This window comes from Sphaeramia orbicularis, chromosome 10, assembly GCF_902148855.1.
Source record: "Sphaeramia orbicularis chromosome 10, fSphaOr1.1, whole genome shotgun sequence".
Lineage (NCBI taxonomy): Eukaryota > Metazoa > Chordata > Actinopteri > Kurtiformes > Apogonidae > Sphaeramia > Sphaeramia orbicularis.
The window spans coordinates 7,884,532-7,906,973 of NC_043966.1; the positions used below are offsets into that span (position 1 = coordinate 7,884,532).

A 22,442-nucleotide genomic window follows, 5' to 3' on the forward strand; every position below is an offset into this window, starting at 1 on the left:
CGCTTCCCATGAGGACAATCTGTTTTACCTCTCAGAGTAATTAACCCAATCCTAGAATGTAATCATTATTAAACATAAGAATGGGATGGTTCTATCCACGTGTACCATTTCACCACCGACCCAGGAGCCGTTCCTCCCACAACCCCTCGATTTGGGTCAAACATTTACACAAGTCCCAAGAGCAAAATCACATGCCCCTTCAACATAACGAACAAAAGTGAACATTAGATCAACTTGTTAAAGTTCTTTTTCTAATGCAGCGGGACACGAAAAGGCAAGCAGGTAGAAAAACAGAAGCACTAAGTGGCATCAAAAGGAACTATTCAAAACAAAAAAAATAAAAAAAATAATAGACCAACTGCGGAAACTTAATTTCCTGAGATGGTGTGCAAAAGCTGCCTCTTTTTTGGGGGGCTTGTTAATCCGGGGACACATTAAAAAAAAAAAAAAAAAAACAGATATTGTATTCTCAAACCAGTTTGGCTACATAGAGAGATCACATAACCCTTGTTTTTGTTAAGACTGGAATACAAATATCAGTATTTTCTTGCTGTAATTCTAAAAACTGTACACAAACAGGTTACATTCATGTCATAACCTACTACTTTTGCTTGTACATCAAACTAAGGAAAGGACACAGAAAAGAGAGAAAGACATGGAACACGCCCCTCTACCTTTGGACACACTACAGTCTAAGACAGCAGAATCAGATCCAGTATTATTATTATTATTATTTTTCTTTTTTTGTTCCAAATCAACACAGTTAATGTTATTTTTGTTATTTCTGGCAGAGGAAACGGTTTAAAGTCAGTCTTTATCAGAGCTTCTGGTTGGAGCAGATGACAACTGTCTTGCTCTGTGATGAGAACATCCAACTGCTACTTCCTCCTCGTTCTCCTGCTGCTTCTGTTCTTCATCGTCATCTTCCTCCTCTTCCTCTTTGGAGTGTAAACTGGCCGCTGGGAGCCAATTGCCAGCCAGTCGATTGCTATTGGGACCTCGACTCGTCTATCTGACACTCTGTGAACCTGTTTGATAACAACTTGTCACAAGGGATCTTATCGCTATGCCGGTCGTTGCCATGCCAACCTCTTTTGGTGACGGGACAACACGGGCAGAGCTGGCGTGTTTGTGTGTGTGTGTGTGTTTTGTGTGTAGCTACAGTTGGTCATTGGGATGCTGCTCTCTGTCGCCCTCTGGTGGCTTGACTGTGTTTTGTCCTGGAGACGGGGCGTGTGGAGGGTGTGTTACAGCAGGCGGGAGGGTGTGTGTGATGGGCACGGCGCTGGGCACTATGCCTTCAACGGGGGGAGGGAGACCGCCAGGGGGCAAGCTCACCACTCCTGGGGGGTACCTGAAGGGGGCAGAGGGTGAATGAACTGAGTTATCAGTGTAAAATGAAGTAAATAAAACTCATCAGGTGAGGTTGTGTTGATTAACAGACTGCGTTGGCTGTTATTGAAATGAACTGTCTGCATCTGCATCCATCAAGTTTTATATTTGTGTTTGTGGATTGCAGTCTTTTTTTTTTTTTTTTTTTTTTATAAAGAGCACTTACAAATGACAATGCCACAATCTGTTACATTCTTCCTCATATATACAGGGCGGGGAAGCAAAATTTACAATATTTTGAGGCAGGGATTGAAAGACAGTGTATGACCAGTTAGTTTATTGAAAGTCATGAGAATTTATTTGCCACAAGAAAATGTACATAATAGAAAATGTTTTTATTCTATGTGTCCTCCTTCTTTCTCAATAACTGCCTTCACACGCTTCCTGAAACTTGCGCAAGTGTTCCTCAAATATTCGGGTGACAACTTCTCCCGTTCTTCTTTAATAGTATCTTCCAGACTTTCTGGTAATAGTTTTGCTCATAGTCATTCTCTTCTTTCCATTATAAACAGTCTTTATGGACACTCCAACTATTTTCGAAATCTCCTTTGGTGTGACGAGTGCATTCAGCAAATCACACACTCTTTGACGTTTGCTTTCCTGATTACTCATATGGGCAAAAGTTTCTGAAAAGGTATGGATAATAGTGTTAGGTATGATTATGACATCAATATATGTTTGGTTTCAAAACAACTGACGTAGTGCCTGCTGAGAAAAAACAACTAAATGTTCATTGTAAATTTTGCTTCCCCACCCTGTATGTCCGGATGTTTAAGTTGGTTTTATATGTAGTGTATAAATTAAAAATAGGGATGGATGATGTGGATGATCTTAACCCATAAAGACCCAATGCTACTTTCAAGACTGTTCCCAAATGAGTTTTTCCTTTGTCCTTTATCACCATTTATTATAATATATAGTGAAATATTTAATTATAAAGTGAAAATCAGGTGTTTTCCTTTATTTAATATGACATCAATATATGTTTGGTTTCAAAACAATTGACGTAGTGCCTGCTGAGAAAAAACAACTAAATGTTCATTGTAAATTTTGCTTCCCCACCCTGTATTAGTTTGATCCCCATTAGCTGCTGCATATCACAGCAGCTACTCTTCCTGGGGTCATCCACAACACAAAAACAAAGCACCACAATTTCCCACAACTCCCTCAACAAACAGGATGTACATACACTCAACACAACAACACAAAAATCAACAACAGCACACAATACAAAACCATTACAATAATAATACCAACAACAACAGAAAAAAGAATCAACTAGAAGCACTCGGAGAGCGCAGACCTCCGCCAAGGCTGATCAGTGGCCCCCCCCATGGGCCCCCCCACCCCCGATCACCACCAAAATTTAATCATTTCTTCCTTATCCCATTTCCAACAAACCCTGAAAATTTCATCCAAATCTGTCCATAACTTTTTGAGTTATGTTGCACACTAACGGACAGACAAACAAACAAAAAAACAAACAAACCCTGGCAAAAACATAACCTCCTTGGCGGAGGTAATAAACCAAAAATCAGAAACAAAAAATAAAAACATAAAATAAAAATAAAAACAGCTCCACAACAAACAAAAAAACAAACCGTCTAGATCACAGGTGTCAAACATGCAGCCCGGGGGCCAAAACCGGCCCGCCAAAGGATCCAGTCTGGCCCTTTGGATGAATGTGTGAAATGCAAAAATTACATTTAAGATACTGACAATCCTTTTAGTTCAGGTTCCACATTCAGACCAATTCAATCTAAAGTGGGTCAAATCGGTAAAATACTATCATAATAACATATAAATAATGACAACTCCAAATTTTTCTCTTAGTAAATGTAAATATTTTCATGTATTTACACTAAAACAAAGTATAATTTCGCAAAAAATGTGTATAACCTGAACAAATATGAACATCCTGAAATGTTTTAAGAGAAGTACAATTTCAACAATATTCTGCCTGTTACTAAATGTTTTCTGTGTATTTGTAGATCCACTGTGATCTGTAAGTTACAATGTACATGTGTAAATGATAAACAGAGGCAGAATAGTGTTAAAATTACACTTATTTTTTCAGTTTGTTCATGTTATTCACATCTTTTGAAAGGATAGTTTGTAGATGTAAACTTTTTCATAGTGTAAATTTACTTTTTTCGCTCTAAAACATACCGGACCGGACCCTTTGGCGGGCCGGATTTAGCCCCCAGGGCGCATGTTTGACACCTGTGAGTTAAAGGTTTATCATTGAGCCCTTATGTTAATGTATTTGACCACCAAGGTATGAGTGGATACTTACAGGATATATTATTTATTTATGGCTTTAATCACCAGAGACTTCACTGCACACATTAATAACACTGGTCAATGACAAATTTATTGTTGAAGTTTTTTGAGCTGATTTAGGATAATTTTGGTGTGCTGAATCCAAAAATCACATTAATTTTGCTCAATCAGGTCAACTTTCTGAACTATGCTACATATTGTATTGGTTTTTTAACATTTTTGCTTACATTTATGGGCATTTTCACATCATATGATAAAAAATTCTTTCATATTTCTTGCAATAAACGAGTTCTGAAGATTTTACTTTTGCCAATTTATGATTAATGTTTTTTTTTTAATATTACAGGTGAATGAAATGGCTTCGACTAGAAGATCTTGCAAAAATAAGCCTGACGTATTCTGCTACGTCTGCGGTGAATACACCATTGTACCTAACAGGAATCAAGTGATCAAATCTTTTTTTTTCTCTTAAAACCTATTTTGGGTGAGAACTATATAAAAAATCAACTGATAGAGTCACAAAAATGTCATCAATTTTGTGAGAGGATCAAATTTTTCCAAATCAAATTAGCAAAAAAAAACCTGACCTGATTGAGAAAAACAGATGTCATTTTTGGATTTAGCGGTGCAAAATGGTCCTAATTCAGTTGAAAAAACCGAGACAACTTTGCAAAGAACATTTTTTTGTAACCCAGTGTAATCATTGCTAGAGGGCTGTTTTTCATCTGGAGTCCTTGAACAGATGCTACAGATTCATGCTGCTCCCTAAACATTTGTACAAACTGTAAATCTCTGCAGTTTGCTGCTGTAATCCCTAAATAGTAGAGTCTTACCTGTAAGCCCCGTTGAGCTCGGAGTGGACAGTAGCTGGGTCAACTCCTGCCCAGTGGTTATTCTGAGAGAGGAACTCTTTATTCACACAGTTCTTTAGGCTGTCTGGGATTCGACCTAAAAACAGAGGAAAAGTGCAACAAAAAGAGCGAGAGACAGAGAGAGAGAGAGAGAATGAAACGCTAAAGTAAAAAAAAAAAAAAAAAAAAAAAAAAAACAATCCTATGAATATTCACGCTTTCTCACACAGGGGAACTAGTTAGTGGTGCTGCATTATATTTCAACACAGGTGCGACTTATATTTCAACGAAGCAACCTACTTTCAGCTGATACACTAAGTTGGACAGTGTGGATCTATAGGAAGAAGAAGAAGAAGAAGTAGAAGAAGGTCCTTGGGGAATAACTGAGCCACTAAAAGAACACACGAGGTGAGAAAATGGAACAATAGGAAGAGAGGATGAGCGGGTAAAGAGGCCATTAAATATCTGTGTTAAATGAAAAGGAAAGACAGTGGACGGCAACAGAACACCTAAAAATATCTCCCCTCAGCCTTGTGTTTCCATTTTCCAGCAGGGTCATGTTTTTGCCGTTTCGCCGTGTGTTCTTACGCATGACAGATCAGTGTTTGTGTTACCTGTGACAGCCCTTCGGATCTCCCTGGCCGCCTCCTCTCTCATCTCCAGCGATGCCTGTTCGCTGTACCAGGCGGCGTGGGGGGTGCAGATCAGGTTAGGAGCATCTTTAAGAGGGCCCTGACTGAAACTGACACAAACATACAGGTGAAACAGTGAGGGGGTTACCTATGGATTGTTTTTTTTCTTTTTGAGGATAAACTTGCTGTAGAGACCAGTGTGGCATCAAAAATCCAAAAACATTCTGACATTTAACACTAAAAACATGACAAGTAAAATGCAGTGCTGCTTGTTAAACCCTCCTGAGTTTTCCCGTCATTTTCTAACACCCCTACTGTCCACAGCAAAGGATATTCTATAAAAAATTTTAAAAATGCATCTGAAAAAACTGTTGCATCGTGCTGTTCCCAATAAAGGCAATTATTTAACCCTGTAAAGCCTGAACCATTAAGTCCTTGACAGAAAATTCCAGATGTTTGAAACTGGAGCCTTCACTGGTCCTTCTGAACATCCCAAAAAATGTTTTTCAAATATCAATTTCCACTGATGAGTTTCAATTTTGTATCATATTTGATACATTGGGTCTCAATGCTCAAATATTATTATTTTTGAACAAACAAAAACATAATATAACACAAACATGTCTAACAAATTGGTAATTCCTTTTCAAAACTGGCAAAGTTCTGCCTCCTGCCTCATTAATAACAGTCTTGTAGTGTCACTGGAAAGGCCTGTGGTGAATGAACTCCTCCCCCTGGTGGATTATCTGTGTATTGCATGTATGTAATTGTATACATCAGGTTTTTCAAGAAAATAAAAATATCACACTGATCATGTAAAGGGCTCAGAATTCATGGCTCAAATATGATACGTTTGGTGTTATAGGGTTAATATAAAAAAGCCAACACTCCTTTCCTGAGCGTCAGGAGGATATGGTGATTCAGTTTCATTTCAGCTCAGTTTTTTAACCTAATAATAATTTGAGATGTGAGTGTTACCTGAAGGGCTCTGTCTCGTGAACATCCAGAGCAGCTCCACGTATCCTTCCCTCCTTCAAGGCCTGAGCCAGGGCCTTCTCATCCACCAGACCCCCCCTGGCTGTATTTACCAGGAACGCCCCCTGACGCATCTGTAATGCACACACCAGTCAGTGATTTACCTGAAAATGCTTTAACATGAGGCAAAAGAGCATCGATGGCCAAAAAACTAAACCTAGCATCTGAAAAGTGCACTTGGTTGTTACAAATAAAATTCTGCAAAAAAAAAACCCAAGATATTTTACATTTTCTCTAAAAAGTGTATGTTTCAGATAGGAGGCTTTTTATTCTTCATTCATCGGCATATGACGGTGTTTTGAGTCTCCATTTTTTCCACCTCTTCTTAAATATTTTGTTATTCTTCTAGGTCTTTGGAGATCTTCGGTAGTGTGATGGTTTTTTTTTGTTGTATTTAACATTTCAGTGGCTTTTTCAACCCCCATTATAACTTTTTAGTGCATTGTCGTTCAAGTGATGGGAGAGGAAACTATACTAGGCTTAAAGGAAACTTTTAATCTTTCTTAAATGTTGCCAATCCCATTGTTTACCACACTGACTTCCAACTAATAATCCTGAGCCTGTTTATATTCACACTAATACTCAGATCTTTATCTGATTTCTGGAGTTATCTGAATATTCAAGTGATCATGTAAACATCATATTCTGATATGATTTTTCGGATAACAGCAGTAATCCGATTATCACAAATCAGATTAACACACTTGGAGCTCTCCCCAATATTCCAATGTCTTCCTGCATGTATATGTTTTAATCTGATTTAATTCATTCTTTTACATATTTTACGTTTGGCTACGTCACTTCCCTTTTCAGTGATTTCTTTTTCCTTTTCTTTTTTTGTTTTACACATGCACAGATGTAAAAGAATGAAATAAATCAGATTAACACACCTGGATTTCTCCCCAGTATTCCAGTGTCTTCCTGCATATATACGTTTTAATCAGATTTAATTAATTTTTTTATATATTTGTTTGACTATGCCACTTCCCTTTTCAATTGTTTCTTTTTCTTTCTTTTTTTTAACACATGCACAGATGTAAAAGAATGAAATAAATCAGATTAACACACCTGGATTTCTCCCCAGTATTCCAGTGTCTTCCTGCATGTATACGTTTTAATCAGATTTAATTAATTTTTTAAATATATTTATGTTTGACTATGCCACTTCCCTTTTCAATTGTTTCTTTTTTTTTTTTTTTTTTTTTACACATGCACAGATGTAAAAGAATGAAATAAATCAGATTAATGGGTATAACAAGAAGACATCAGAGTATTGGGGAAAAATCCAGGTGTGCAAAACCTCCAGATTCAGAGACAGTTTCTTCCCCCTGGCCATCAGACTGTTGAACAGCCAAAGGAAATAGGACTCGTTCCAGGTCTGCTGCTGCCCCGTTAGTGCAATAAATCTGAAGCACTTTATTGTACTATGCACTTTAGTTTTTAGTCTTTTAGTCTTAAATTTTTTTAATCTAATTTTTATATATATACACATGTTTACAGTATTTTAGATTATTTATATATTTCGTGAGGTGTGTTTTTATTTATTTTTTATAACTGACACTGTGTTGAGCCAAGCACCTGAAATTTCATTTGATAAGGTACTGATGGTGCATTATTAAATGACAATAAAGGAAGTCTGAAGTGTTAATCTGATTACTGCTGTTATCTGATAAACCATATCACATTATTCTGTTTACATGATCACTTGAATAATCTGATAACTCCAGAAATCCGATAATGATCAGAGTATTAGTGTGAATGTAAACGGGTTCAATAATAGGAAGTTTGATTCTACCGTCACTACATACGAATGTACTCTAAAAAAAAGTTCAATGATAGTTTGAAACGCCTAAACCAGGGCTTTTTTTCCCCTTGTTTTTTGCATTTCTGAAGTGCATGTAAACCAGGGGTCTCAAACTCATTTTCTTTCGGGGGCCACATTCAGCCCGATTTGATCTCCAGTGGGCCAGACCAGTAAAATAATAACATAAAAACCTATAAATAATGACAACTCCAAATTTTTATCCATGTTTTAGTGCAAAAATCCCCCATTAAATTATGAAAATACTTACTTTTATAAACTATTCAAACAAAGAAGATGTGAATAACCTGAAAAAACTGAAATTTCTTAAGAAAAATAAGTGCAATTTTAACAATATCATGCCTCAACTTAGCATTTATACATGTGCATTATGGATCGAGTTGTTCAAATTGTGCTTCATTTTCTTTAGACATTTCAGGTTGTTCATATTTGTTCAGATTATTCACATTTTATTGTTACAGGATAGTTTGTAAATGTAAATATTTTCATAATTTAATGTTATTTTTTGCACTAAAACAAAGACAAATATTTGAAGTTGTCATTATTTATAGGCATAATGTAATATTTTTTTCACATCAAACCGAGAAGAAAATATGGAGTCATTCTTTTTTGTCGGTTAGTCTGCTGTTATTATTTTACTGTAGATCATATTGGTCTGTACATGGAACCTGAACTAAAATGAGTTCAACAGCCTTGACTGTGGAATTTTTGCACTTTGCAAATTCATCCCAGGGGCCACATTGGAACCTTTGGTGGGCCGCATTTGGCCCCTGGGCCGCATGTTTGAGACCCCTGATGTAAACACTTCAGATCTGACTCTTACAGTTATCTAATTACTGATTTTTATGTTCATGTAAACAGGCTCACAGTCTGTCTCAACAGTGGGACATGAGATAATCAGTGAATCTGTTTTCACATTCACTTCGTCACCTTCACTCATGTTTTATGTAGTAACTGTTTAAACAAATACCACACAGTTTTAAAATGGCAGTTGTAATTTTCTGTCTATTCGTGTATTTATGAGAACGCCTAAAATGTGTCGCATGTAAAAAGGGTTTGTTTGAGCCAAGTGAAGGCATGGTAATGTGGCTGGTACCACCTCTGCCTCATTTAGCGCCCAGAAAAATGGTGCAGCTCCGTAATGAACTAAAAATATTTTTACAATTCCCATTAAAATAAAAAGTCGGTGTAATTACTTGCGGTCAGAAGTCGTCATGACTACATTTCCTTAGTAACCGAAGCCTTTCACTGTGAAAAGATGCTAAACACTCACTTAAATACGCTAGCCTAGTAACGTTAGCGCCACAAAGAAATACGAAAGCGTTCCTATTTATTTAATGATTTAGTGTGTTTGATTCCTCTGAAAAGCAGATATTACAGATTAACCCATAAAGACCCAAACATCCACTAGTGACCAAAAGCATCTACTGAGCTGAAGAGTTTAATCCTATCAATACACGTAAATAATTGGTTTGTCATGTTTTCATGGTCATCACACATGACCCATTTGGACGTTCAACATCATCTTTGGCAACACTAATTTAACAATGTTAATCAAAGAAATCCTTGAAGCCATATAATTTTATACTTATATATGCTTATTTTGACTTTTTTTTTTTTTTTTGCCTCATTTGTCCTGAACCTGTCTGTATTTTATTTGTCTAAAGGGTGAACCTAGATGCTCAAACTGTATAATGTAAAATTTGGAGATAAAAATGAAGTGTGTGTGTGTGTGTGTATATATATATATATATATATATATATATATATATATATATATATATATATAAACAAAACACTGATTTAACCCTTTCATGCATAGGTCACGCCAGTGGACAGTTCTTCTCCAGCTGTTCTCTTGTATATTCATGGGTTTTGATGTTTTAGTTCCATATCAGCCAACACAGTGAACACTTACGCACCATCCCATACACTGACATTCATACCATTACTGTAACTTTACTGTTCTTGATAAACCTGATCTGCACTAACATGTTTAAGTGTAAATCAATTGTTATTTGTTAGATAAGAAGTTTTTTTTTGCATATTATCTCCACAAAGTGAGTAATTACTAGCGTTAGAATATGTTGAAATGTGAGAAGACATCAGATTAGCAGCATTAAATTTGTTTTTTTAATTTCATTGTTTTCATATCACTTTCTGATATTGGGTTTTAAACATATGTTTCTTTACTTCAAAAATTAAATGCATGGATATTTTTGTAACTCCATCGGGAAAAAAACTTGATCGCATTGTTTTTTTCATGCCTAAGGAGGAATGAAAACACTGAAGAAAAAAATCTTGACTAAGGTTCTCACAATTCATGCATGAAAGGGTTAAGAGTAAAATCCATGTTTTTTGTTTTTTTTTTTACTTAATTTTTATTAGATTTTCTCTCTTTTCAATACAGTACGATTATACATTCAAGTACAGTTCAATTAATTTCTTTTCCCCCTACACAGCTGCAAATGTGTTCTCCTACACCTCCACAGGCACATATGATGAAATTTGAGAAAGCAATAACAATTATAGCAAACAATGTTCACTCCAAAAAATAAAAAAATAAAAAATAAAAAAGGCTGTAGACATAAATCTTCGTCAGAGGTAGAATGACAGCACCTTGATAACCTGGAGTATTCTCGCATCACCAGTAAATATTATTGCAGCAGTAAAGGTAACATAGGTTCCCATCTTTTAGTAAATATGGTTTTCTGAAGCCTGAGCAAGTATGTGATCTGCTCCATCTGGTAAATATCCCAAACTTTTTGAATCCATGTATTATATGAGGGAGGTTCTGGTTTCATCCAACTGATGGTTATAGACTTTAACCCTTTCATGCACGAATTATGAGAACCTTAATCAAAATTTTTCCCTGAGTGTTTTTATTCCTCTTTAGGCATGAAAAAACTGTGATAGAAAATTTTCTTCTGAAAAATAAATAAAAAAAATAAAATAAAAATCATTTTTTAAAAAATTTAAAAATACATTTAAAAAAGTTATAATGACAAAAAAATTCTTATGAATCTATTTTTCATGAAGTTGCAAAAATATCCACTCAGCTGGACACCACACGTTTAATATTTGACGCGTAGAAACATGTATTTACTGATAAACTGTGTTAAAACTGTGGGGAAGGCTTGTGATTCTGGGGATTTATCCTCAGGAGAGATTTACATAATGTTACCAATTCATGTCAGAAAAGACATGTCTTAAAACTTTAATAAAGATATGTGTAAAGAAAGAACAAAAAAACAACGAAAAGAACAACAAAATCCATGAATATACAAGAGAACAGCTGTAGAATAGCTGTCCACTGTAGTGACCAGTATGCACGAAAGGGTTAAGGCAGCGGTGAAAAATATAGTCAAAAGGTATTTATCTGCTTTAAATCCATGTATTTTGATAAATGACATTGGTGGCAGATCCTTGGTTTATGTTCATTTATTGATATATTTTATTGAAAAAAGTAACTTTTTCTTCAGTTTTCTCTGTTTTTTTAATATAACCCATTTAAATCTGAGCTTTTATGAACATCTATATGATAATTACATTAAATAAAGGAAAATACCTGATTTTCACTTTATAATTAAATATTTCATTATATATTATAATAAATGGTGTTAAAGGAAAAAGGAAAAACTCATTTGGGAACGGTCTTGAAAGTAGCATTGGGTCTTTATGGGTTAAGATCATCCACATCATCCATCCCTATTTTTAATTTATACACTACATATAAAACCAACTTAAACATCCGGACATACACCTTCTTCCTGTAACAAACATACTGATAAAACCCTGTTCTTGTCACAGGAAACACTGAATATTAACTGTAAATGTAAATATGGAGTATTTTATTGATCCATACACAGATTGTTTTTTCTCACGTCCTCCAGCAAGGTCATAATTACTCAGATTCTGATGCGTGGGGGGGGGGGGGTTTACCGTCATGGGATGAAAACTGACCGAGGGCTATTGTGTAGAACTGAAGGACAATGTGTATGTGTCTGTATGTGAGGATTAATGAATAAGTCGTGTGTGTGTGTGTGTGTGTGTCCGCACCTGTTTGATGGTGAAGTCGTTGATCAGGTGGTGGTTGTGTTCGTTGAGGCTGCAGTGCAGAGAGACGCAGTCAGAATGGAAGAGCAGATCCTGAGGAGAAGACACACAGATCAAACCATTTCCTGTGTTCATCTGTTCACATTCTACTGCACCGTTCACAAAGACGACTGATGGATGAATAAGGATACACACACTGATACTGAATGATACACAATCATTTTCAATCAAGTCCAAACAACCGCTCAGGTGAAGTCATTAATCAATAAAACTTATATATCTGTATGTGAAATAGTGTTTTTTTTTTAATTAGAGGTTGTCATGGTAACTGATACAAGCACAATATGATGGTCCTTTTTCCTCCATAGTATGTCAGAAGATAAACAGGGTCTTGGCAGCAAAGAAAAAAACAAGACATTTTTTCTTATTGTACAAAACAGATTTAGGCTAAACATAAAATAAATACAATAGTGGAGCCGTGTGGAGATGGTAAATGTTGAATATGTCCATTGAAATGATATTGTGAAACAGCTCTTTGTGAGGAAAAAGGTTTTCATGTGATGGTAAATGTTTTCTGGTTTCTCACAAACACAGTGGGTACAGATGTATTCTAGTGCAGGGGTCTTTTAGTTCAAGGGCCACATTTAGATCTGATAAATTAATAGGCATAATAACCTATGAATAACACTGGTCAACAACAAATTTATTGTTGAAGTTTTTTGAGCTGATTTAGGATCATCTTGGTGTGCTGAATCCAAAAATCACATTAATTTTGCTCAATCAGGTCAACTTTCTCAACTATGCTACATATTGGCTTTTTAACATTTTTGCTTACATTTATGGGCATTTTCACATCATATGATAGAAAATTCTTTCATATTTCTTGCACAAAACGAGTTCTGAAGATTTTACTTTTGCCAATTTATGATTAATGTTTTTTTTTTAATATTACAGGTGAATGAAATGGCTTCGACTAGAAGATCTTGCAAAAATAAGCCTGACGTATTCTGCTACATCTGCGGTGAATACACCATTGTACCTAACAGGAATCAAGTCACAAGTTTCATAAAGTGTGCTTACCAATCTTATTTTGGTATTAATTATTATATTTTGTGAGAAGATCAAATTTTTCCAAATCAAATTAGCAAAAAAAACCTGACCTGACTGAGAAACACAGATGTCATTTTTGGATTTAGCGGTGCAAAATGGTCCTAATTCAGTTGAAAAAACCTAGACAACTTGCAAAAAACATTTTTTTGTAACCCAGTGTAATAATCCATATTTTTAGCTGACAGGCTGTAAGCTATTGTCGTCATGCGGCGTCATCGGCGTTTGTCGTCCGTTACAAAGATTTCAATCGTCTTCTTCTCCGAAACTACAATTCCGATTGACTTCAAACTTGGTATACAGCTTCTTTATGATGATGTCAACAAAAGTTAGTGAAATTATTTGGATCCGGATCTGATTCTGGATTTGGTGCCACTTTGAAAAATGTCCCCATTATAAGAGATAGGAAGTGGATCGATGCAATAACTCAGTAAATATAAATGATATCCAGTGTAAATTTCTACAGTTCAGCCCTGATGGGGAGATGACCAAAACATAATGTCCACATGCTGATCAGGATCTTCTTCTGGATCTGGGAACTTACGGAAAATTTCACATGGGCTCTTATGGGGAAAAAATTTCAATCCTCTTCTTCTCCAAAACTACAGATCTGATTGACTTCTAACTTGGTATACAGCTTCTGTATGATGATGTCAACACAAGGTATTGAAATTATTTCCATCCGGATCTGATTCTGGATTTGGTGCGACTTTGAAAAATTTTCCCATTATAACAGATAGGAAGTGGATTGATCCAATAAATCAGTATCAATGATATCAAGTTGGAATTAGAATTTTTGACAGATCTGATTGGAATATGACCAAAACATGGGCTATTTCTGTAATAGAATAAATACACAGAACTATGTGATAATAAATGGCATCTGGATACATTTCCCAAAGCTTTTAATTTGGCCGGTCAGCTACAGGGCCATTGGTCCTATTTTTGTCTTTGTTTTAGTCTGAAAAAGTGAAATTACATTCTGAAAATGTAAATAACCTGAATTACCATAAACAACCCTAAATTTCAAGAATATTATGTCTCAGCTTCTTATTAACACAACATACAGCTCACAGTGGATCTACAAATTCACAAAACATTTAGTAACAGGCAGAATGTTGTTAAAATTTCACTGTTTTTTCCTTAAGATATTTCAGTTTGTATAAATATTTGTTCAGGTTATTCATATTTTATTGTGACAGGATAGTTTGTAAATTATGCTGCTTTTTAGATATTTATGCCATCAGGGTTTTCTTTTTATATTTTAGTTTTTATACTCTTTTATAAACATTTTTTATACTTTTTTTATGGCACCTACGACGATTGCACTTTTTAATTTCGTTGTACCTGTACAATGACAATAAAGAAATTGTAATTCTAATTCTAAAATATACATATTTTCGAGATGTAATTTTACTTTTTCACATTAAATAAGAAGGACATTTGGAGTTGTCATTATGTCTAGGTTATTCATTTAAAATCACACTGAGCTGCATGAACTAAAACTAATTTAACACCTTTGATGTTGAATGTCTTCAGTGTATTTGTGCACTTTGTAAATCCATCCTGTATGATTGACCCCCCTGTATGAATTATAATTTACTATGAATCATAATGAATTATAACTTACAGGGTGGGGAAGCAAAATTTACAATATTTTGATTGAAAGGGATTGAAAGACAGTGTATGACCAGTTAGTTTATTGAAAGTCATGAGAATTTATTTGCCACAAGAAAATTGACATAATAGAAAATGTTTTTATTCTATGTGTCCTCCTTCTTTCTCAATAACTGCCTTCACACGCTTCCTGAAACTTGCACAAGTGTTCCTCAAATATTCAGGTGACAACTTCTCCCATTCTTCTTTAATAGTATCTTCCAGACTTTCTCGTAATAGTTTTGCTCATAGTCATTCTCTTCTTTCCATTCTAAACAGTCTTTATGGACACTCCAACTATTTTTGAAATCTCCTTTGGTGTGACGAGTGCATTCAGCAAATCACACACTCTTTGACGTTTGCTTTCCTGATTACTCATATGGGCAAAAGTTTCTGAAAAGGTATGGATAATAGTGTTAGGTATGATTATGACATCAATATATGTTTGGTTTCAAAACAATTGACGTAGTGCCTGCTGAGAAAAAACAACTAAATGTTCATTGTAAATTTTGCTTCCCCACCCTGTATTTTACAGAATCTTCCAATATATACCATATGGACAAAAGTATTGGGACACGTTGAATTTCGGTGTTTCTTTTCTAACAGGGCTCTGGGATCCAAAACTATAATGACAAATGACATTATATAGTTTTATATCGGGATAAATATCATATCATTGCATTGGTTAGTTTTGTTTAACCCGTAAAGCATCTACTGATCTAAACTGTTGATCCACTAATCTAATCAATACATGTAAATAGCTGCTCTAGTGTGTTTGTGTGGACTCTACCTGTAGTGTGGTGACCCGTTGTAGTCCCAGGGATCTTTCAACACCATCCGCCAAATAAGGGTCGTAGAAAATCACATTGAAGCCAAACGCCTTGGCTCTCAGAGCTACAGCTTGGCCCACTCGACCTGAAAACCAAACCCACAACAGCATTTAGGAAAAATCCACACAAAGAAAACACAAAAATCATAATTGTTGCCATTTTATGTGTCCTAACACTGCCTTTCTGGCATGTGCTTTCTGCAAATTACATAATTTTGGAGCTAAATGCGCTGCTCATTTACATTTAGTGGAAGGGCCTCCAGACTGAAGAGAGGAGATTTGTATTCTGCTTTTGTTTAATCCTCTTATATTTTATTGGCAGTAACTCCTTGGAAGCCAATTTAGCTGAGCTAAGGACAAAACTTCCTCACTGAAAATGGGAAAAAAAAATGAAAATGCTTTATGCTTAGAAACCTGAGCGTTTTTCTGTGCAGGTCTATTATCATCCGTCAAACTCAACTCTAACATTTTTACCGACGCTCGCTGACAGGGTTATATGTGTTATTACTCACCCAGTCCGATGAGTCCTAGAGTTTCTCCTCTGATCCTTGCAGCTCCTGATGCCACCTCACGGATCTGCTCCACGCTCTGGACCCGCGTGCCCTCCCGGAGAGCCTGGCATGAATAATAATGACCCGTCACATACAAATGTCTGGCAGACAGAGCATGAGTCAGTCACTGTGGTGTGTTATATAAGAACATGACTGCAGCTTTACAGTCAAAAGCAAATCCTCAATATTTACTATGAATCATAATGAATTGTAATTTATTTTACAGAATCTTCCAATATATACTATATGGACAAAAGTATTGGGACACATTGACTCCGGTGTTTCTTTTCTAACAGGGCTCTGGGATACAAAACTATAATGACAAAAGACAATATATAGTTTTATATTGGGATAAATATCATGTCATTGCATTGGTTAGTTTTGTTTAACCCGTAAAGCATCTGCTGATCTCAACTGTTGATCCACTAATCTAATCAATACATGTAAGTAGTTGAAGTAAAATGCAGTTTTTCATCTTTCCATGGTCGTCAGGTATGACCCATTTGGATGTTCAGAAGCTCTGTCGTGAACGTTAATTGACCACTAATTGACCATTAAAAAATGGCGTGTATATTTACACAGTCATGATATCACGTTGCAGTATTAGTATACCTACTGATTTATCTGAATAGACATCGTATTAACCCTTAAACGCCCATGATTATTTTGGTAAAAAAAGGACTAAACATATAGGCCGGTTTAAAGTTAGAAGTAAAATGATTGTAGCCTGCAATATTAATGCTGAAAAATAACAGCGTAATCACAATACTAAACTAATAAACAGATAAGGCCACACACTGTTCATCACCATAACAAAATAGAAACGAAATGTCATCACTTGTAATTCCACAATAAATATCTGTTTTGACACTGACCACAAATACACATGTAAAATAAAAAATCACTGCCTTTCTGATGTTAACTCTTCATTTTGCATTTTTCTGTGAAACTCATGGGTCAAGTCACACACCTGTTGACTTTGAATCAAAAAATTAGAATTGAGATTTCAAACTTTTTGTAGTTCAGTAGTATAACATCTTAAGTTTCTAAATCCATTAAAATTTTTGCCAAAAAAAGATTTTCAAGAAAATTACAGAACTTTTTATACAAACTAAATTCAGTCCCTCGGAAAGTTCTCTTAGAATGAATAAAAACATAACTTATCACTGCTATAATTTGAAATCTCAATCATATATTTCTATTTTCAATATAGTTTTATGACCTTTTACACACCCTTTTATCATTACAAAAATAATTTTGTCTGAAAAATTGGTGTGAATTGCTTTTTTAAGCATTTGAATATCAGATGGTGCCAGTTATGTAGGGAATTTCACTTTTCTCAAAAAATGTTTGTTTTTTTATCACTAATTAATCAAATGCGCTAAACCAATAAAAATTTCTGAAAGTAAGCATTTAACCCTCTGCTTAAGCATGGTTTCATTGAAATTTAAGATTATTTTGTCACTAATCTAAAAAAAAAATATATATATATATATTTTTTTTTTCCCCTACATAACCAAAAATAGGTCTTGACATGAAATAGCTAGCTAGTGAAGGATTTTTTTCTTTCACTTTATGATGTATTTTAATGTATTCAATTTACTGATCATGTAGATATTGTTTCAAGCTCAGAGTAAATTCAAAGGTTATTACATCAAAACAGAGAAAAGTTACTTTTTCAGTAAAATATATCATGAACTTAACATAAACCCAGTGTGTCCATCCACTCCATGTTTTGTTTTTGTTTTTTTGTTTTTTTGGTGATTTATTCCGAACATGCAATGAAATATAACATATATGAGAATAGGCAAAACATAAATAATAATACAAAAATCAACAATCGAGACAATCATAGACAGAAGAACAGCACAATAGTTTCATTTACACGCCCGAAAAGGGGTGGGAGAAAGTGCAACTGGTGAATCAGTGTTGTAGAAGATGACGGCGTTTCCACGGTAACTACAGAGCCTTTGAACGTCCAAATGGGTCATATGTGATGACCATGAAAAGATGACAAACAGTATTTTACATCAATTATTCACATGTATTGATAGAATTAATGGATCAACAGGTATTAAACATTTCAGATCAGCAGATGCTTTTGGTCAGTGGTGGATGTTTGGGTCTTTATGGGTTAATCGTGCACCTGCAGCCTCTATATTTAATTCACGTCGTCTTTTCAATCAGCCATTGACGGTCGCATACCTGGTGCAGCCAGGTGGTGCGTCGGTACAAGGTGAGGATGTGACACAGTGTAGAGTCGGCCGTCTCCTCCACCGAGGCCGCCGGCATGTTACACACAGCTATGCCTATTGGGCCAGAGAGCAGATAAGGATTAGAGGCGGCTTTGAGGACACAGATGAAGTTTGGTGGAAGCTATTCTGTCAGAGAAATGCAGGCTAAAATGCGGCGTCAGCATGTTTCCAATTTCAATTCCTCTCGGCTGGCGAAGATAGGACACATTGTGAGGCAGCTGGCTGTTGCAGGACAGAAATTACTTGTATTAAAAACTTTATTGACTTCACCTTTTTTCTCCTGACTTGTTGCAGACACAGCAGTGCCATCCTGTAGCTGAGAAAATGAAGCAAACTTTACAGTATTTGCTGTTTCAACATAAAACTTTACTTTTGCCTCCAATAGCTTAACCTGAAGACCTGTAGATCAGGGGTGTCAAACTCATGTTAGTTCAGGGGCCACATACAGCCCAATGTGACCTGCAGTGGGCCGGATCATTAAAATAATAACATAATAATACATAAATAATATCAATTCCAAAATCTATATGTCTAGTTTCTATGTTCTGGAGTGACAAAAGTAAAATTATATTACCAAAATTTTTACATCTACAAACTATTCTTTAAAAAAAATGTGGAAAAACATGAAGAATCATGACCAAAGTGAAATTTATTAAGAAAAATGTGCAATTTTAATAATTTATGCCATTATTTGGCCTCAGCTTCTCATTTTCACATGTACACAAAACATTTCATAACAGACAGAATATTGGTAAAATTACTCTAAATTCTATTAAGATATGTCAGGTTGTTCATATTTGTTCAGGTTTTTCACATTTTTTTGTAAAAGGCTAGTCTGTAAATGTAAACATTTTTCTATAATTTTACTTTTTTTGCACTAAAACAAAGAGAGAAATTTGTGGGTTTTATTATTTATACTTTATTATGATAGTATTTTACTGGTCTGACCCACTTTAGATGGAATTGACCTAAAATTATTTTGACACCATTGATAGTTAATATTTTCAGTGTAATTTTTGCATTTCACAAATTCATCCGACGGGCAAGACTGGACCCTTTGGCGGGCCGGATTTGGTCCCCGGGCCGCATGTTTGACACCTGTGCTGTAGATCAACCTGTAGATTTATTTCAATATATAACAGGGTTTATGTGAGTCATTAAAAAGCATTAAAAGTCATTAAATAGATTTTGTGAAAATTAAGGCCTTAACCCTTTCATGCACGAATTATGCGAACCTTAATCAAGATTTTTTTTCCTGAGTATTTTTATTCCTCTTTAGGCATGAAAAAAACAATGCGATTGAAAATTTCCTTATGAAAAATAAATAAATTTTTAAAAAAGTTAAAAAAAAAAACAAAACAAAAAAAAAAACATTAAAAAAAAAAATAGTAATAATAATTTAAAAAATTCTTAGGAGCCTATTTTCATGAAGTTGCAAAAATGTCCACTCAGCTGGACACCATGCATTTAATTTTTGAAGCAAAGAAACATGCATTTACTGATAATTGTGTGAAAACTATAACTATTACACTCAGGGGAGATCTACACAATGTTACCAATTCATATCAGAAACGATATGTAATGTCTTAAAACTTTAATAAAGATATGTGTAAAAAAAAAACAAAAACAAAACAACAAAATCCATGAATACACAAGAGAACAGCTGTAGAATAAGTGTCCACTGTCGTGACCAGTGTACATGAAAGGGTTAAATGGCATTAAAAAAAACATTAAATTCGATGTCTAGAGGCATTCAAAAATTAGATACACTTGATGGAAAAAAAGCATTGTTATTTGTGATTTATTTTGATTATATAAACATGTAATAATTTTTGATTGGAAGGATAGTGTGATGATTGACAGGCGGAACCTTATAATTGGCTATTGTTTATGACCGATACATGAAGTCACAACACCGGATGTTTGGAATGCAATGTGCTGTGAGCGTGCTCATGCTGTGGCGAAAGAGCGGAGGGATTTCACTGGTCAACAACAAATTTATTGTTGAAGTTTTTTGAGCTGATTTAGGATAATTTTGGTGTGCTGAATCCAAAAATCACATTAATTTTGCTCAATCAGGTCAACTTTCTCAACTATGCTACATATTGGCTTTTTAACATTTTTGCTTACATTTATGGGCATTTTCACATCATATGATACAAAATTCTTTCCTATTTCTTGCAATAAACGAGTTCTGAAGATTTTACTTTTGCCAATTTATGATGAATGTTTTTTTTAATATTACAGGTGAATGAAATGACTTCGACTAGAAGATCTTGCAAAAATAAGCCTGACGTATTCTGCTACATCTGCGGTGAATACACCATTGTACCTAACAGGAATCAAGTCACAAGTTTCATAACATGTGCTTACCAATCTTATTTTGGTATTAATTATTATATTTTGTGAGAAGATCAAATTTTTCCAAATCAAATTAGCAAAAAAACCTGACCTGATTGAGAAAAACAGATGTCATTTTTGGATTTAGCGGTGCAAAATGGTCCTAATTCAGTTGAAAAAACCTAGACAACTTGCAAAAAGCATTTTTTTGTAACCCAGTGTTATTAGCAAATGTGGGAAAAATGGGAAAACACAAGTTTCAGCAGAAGTGATTAAAGGAGGGACTATTCAGAACCAGGTTAAAGCCTGTCGAAGGTAAACTGTCATAAAACTATAGATAAAACTGTATCTGCAGTTGGACATGGGCATTCAATTTGTTTAAAGTGGCATTAAAAAGCATGAAATTAGATTTGCTGATACCTGCAGAAACTAGGGATGCACCGATACCGATACGAGTATTGGCATCGGCTCCGATACTCTGTGTGTGTACTCATACTTGTACAAGATATCCGATACAAATGTACCGATACCACTTACAGCCGTGTGACATTCACAGTTCAGTGCAGCAGGTACGAGGAGGAGGAATAATGTGTGTGGAGTGTGAAGAGTGTGGAGATTTTTCAAAATAAATGACGGTGATAAAAGTAACGCTGACCGACAGTAACGTTACAGACACAGACAGATACAGACGCAGCGTTCTGTCCGTCCTCTGCGTACATTCCATCTGTTTACCAGGTGATGGAGGATGTGTACCCAGAATGTGTCTTCATGTACAAATATGTTCACTTAACTCATCTTCTTCCTAAAGTGTTTCACAATTTCTTTATGTTGTCTTCTGTTATTCACAACTTTCCGACACGATTTTCAAGCAAATTTTTTCTTCCGTACTGCCGAACTTCAGTCTGTCAGTATTCTCTGAAGTATGGTGGACCAAATGTGTGGAATAATCTAAGACCTGAACTTCAATCAACATCTACTTTATCATTGTTTAAAAAGCATCTGAAAAGGACTTTAATTCATGAAAAAATGTAAGGCTGTGTATTACTTGATTTGTATTTGATGATTTGTAATGTGGATTACATTTTTATTGTTTTTAATTTAGTTTATTATTTCAGTTATATTGTATTTTTTAATTCTTTTTTTTTTTTTGTGTGCGTGTGTATTGTTCTTTTCAGGGGAGGTATTCATATAACCCTTCTTTTTGGTTCCTAACCTCTCCTGCACAATTTTGTTACTTGTTTGAATGTTGTTGTTTTTTCTATGGCTGTTTTTATTTTATTTTTACTTTACTCTTCTTCGTGGTATTTGTCCAGTATGGTTATTTAAGAGCAGCGCCCCCTGGTGGATTAATTGACAAATGCTCATTCCAACACATTAAATGTCAGTAGCAGCGCTTTGTTCCAGTCAGACTAATGACAACAACAATAAAGCACATTTACAACAGGAACTAAGAACTGGAATGGGATTATTAAGGACTCGTATTGGTACTCAGTATCAGCAAGTACTCAAATGTAAGTACTCATACTCGTACTCGGTCTGGAAAAAAGTGGTATTGGTGCATCCCTAGCAGAAACCCTGTGTAAACAATATCTTAACATTTATTCAGTTTATATTTGACTTGTATTTCATATGT

At 35.0% G+C, this 22,442-nt stretch overlaps 1 protein-coding gene across 1 annotated transcript in view; it reads right to left on the reverse strand.

Annotated features, from left to right (window-relative positions):
• Window positions 1–409: 409 nt before the first annotated feature.
• ctbp1 (C-terminal binding protein 1) overlaps window positions 410–22,442 on the reverse strand; it is an 88,971-nt gene continuing 66,938 nt past the window's right edge. Inside the window, exons 4-11 of the mRNA XM_030145600.1 lie at window positions 18,420–18,523; window positions 16,176–16,278; window positions 15,625–15,749; window positions 12,075–12,164; window positions 6,137–6,267; window positions 5,141–5,268; window positions 4,509–4,623; window positions 410–1,354 (exon numbers count right to left, since the gene is read on the reverse strand). Of these exons, the coding sequence (XP_030001460.1) occupies window positions 1,159–1,354; window positions 4,509–4,623; window positions 5,141–5,268; window positions 6,137–6,267; window positions 12,075–12,164; window positions 15,625–15,749; window positions 16,176–16,278; window positions 18,420–18,523 (992 nt within the window). The 3' untranslated portion in view covers window positions 410–1,158. The remainder of the gene's footprint in view (window positions 1,355–4,508; window positions 4,624–5,140; window positions 5,269–6,136; window positions 6,268–12,074; window positions 12,165–15,624; window positions 15,750–16,175; window positions 16,279–18,419; window positions 18,524–22,442) is intronic.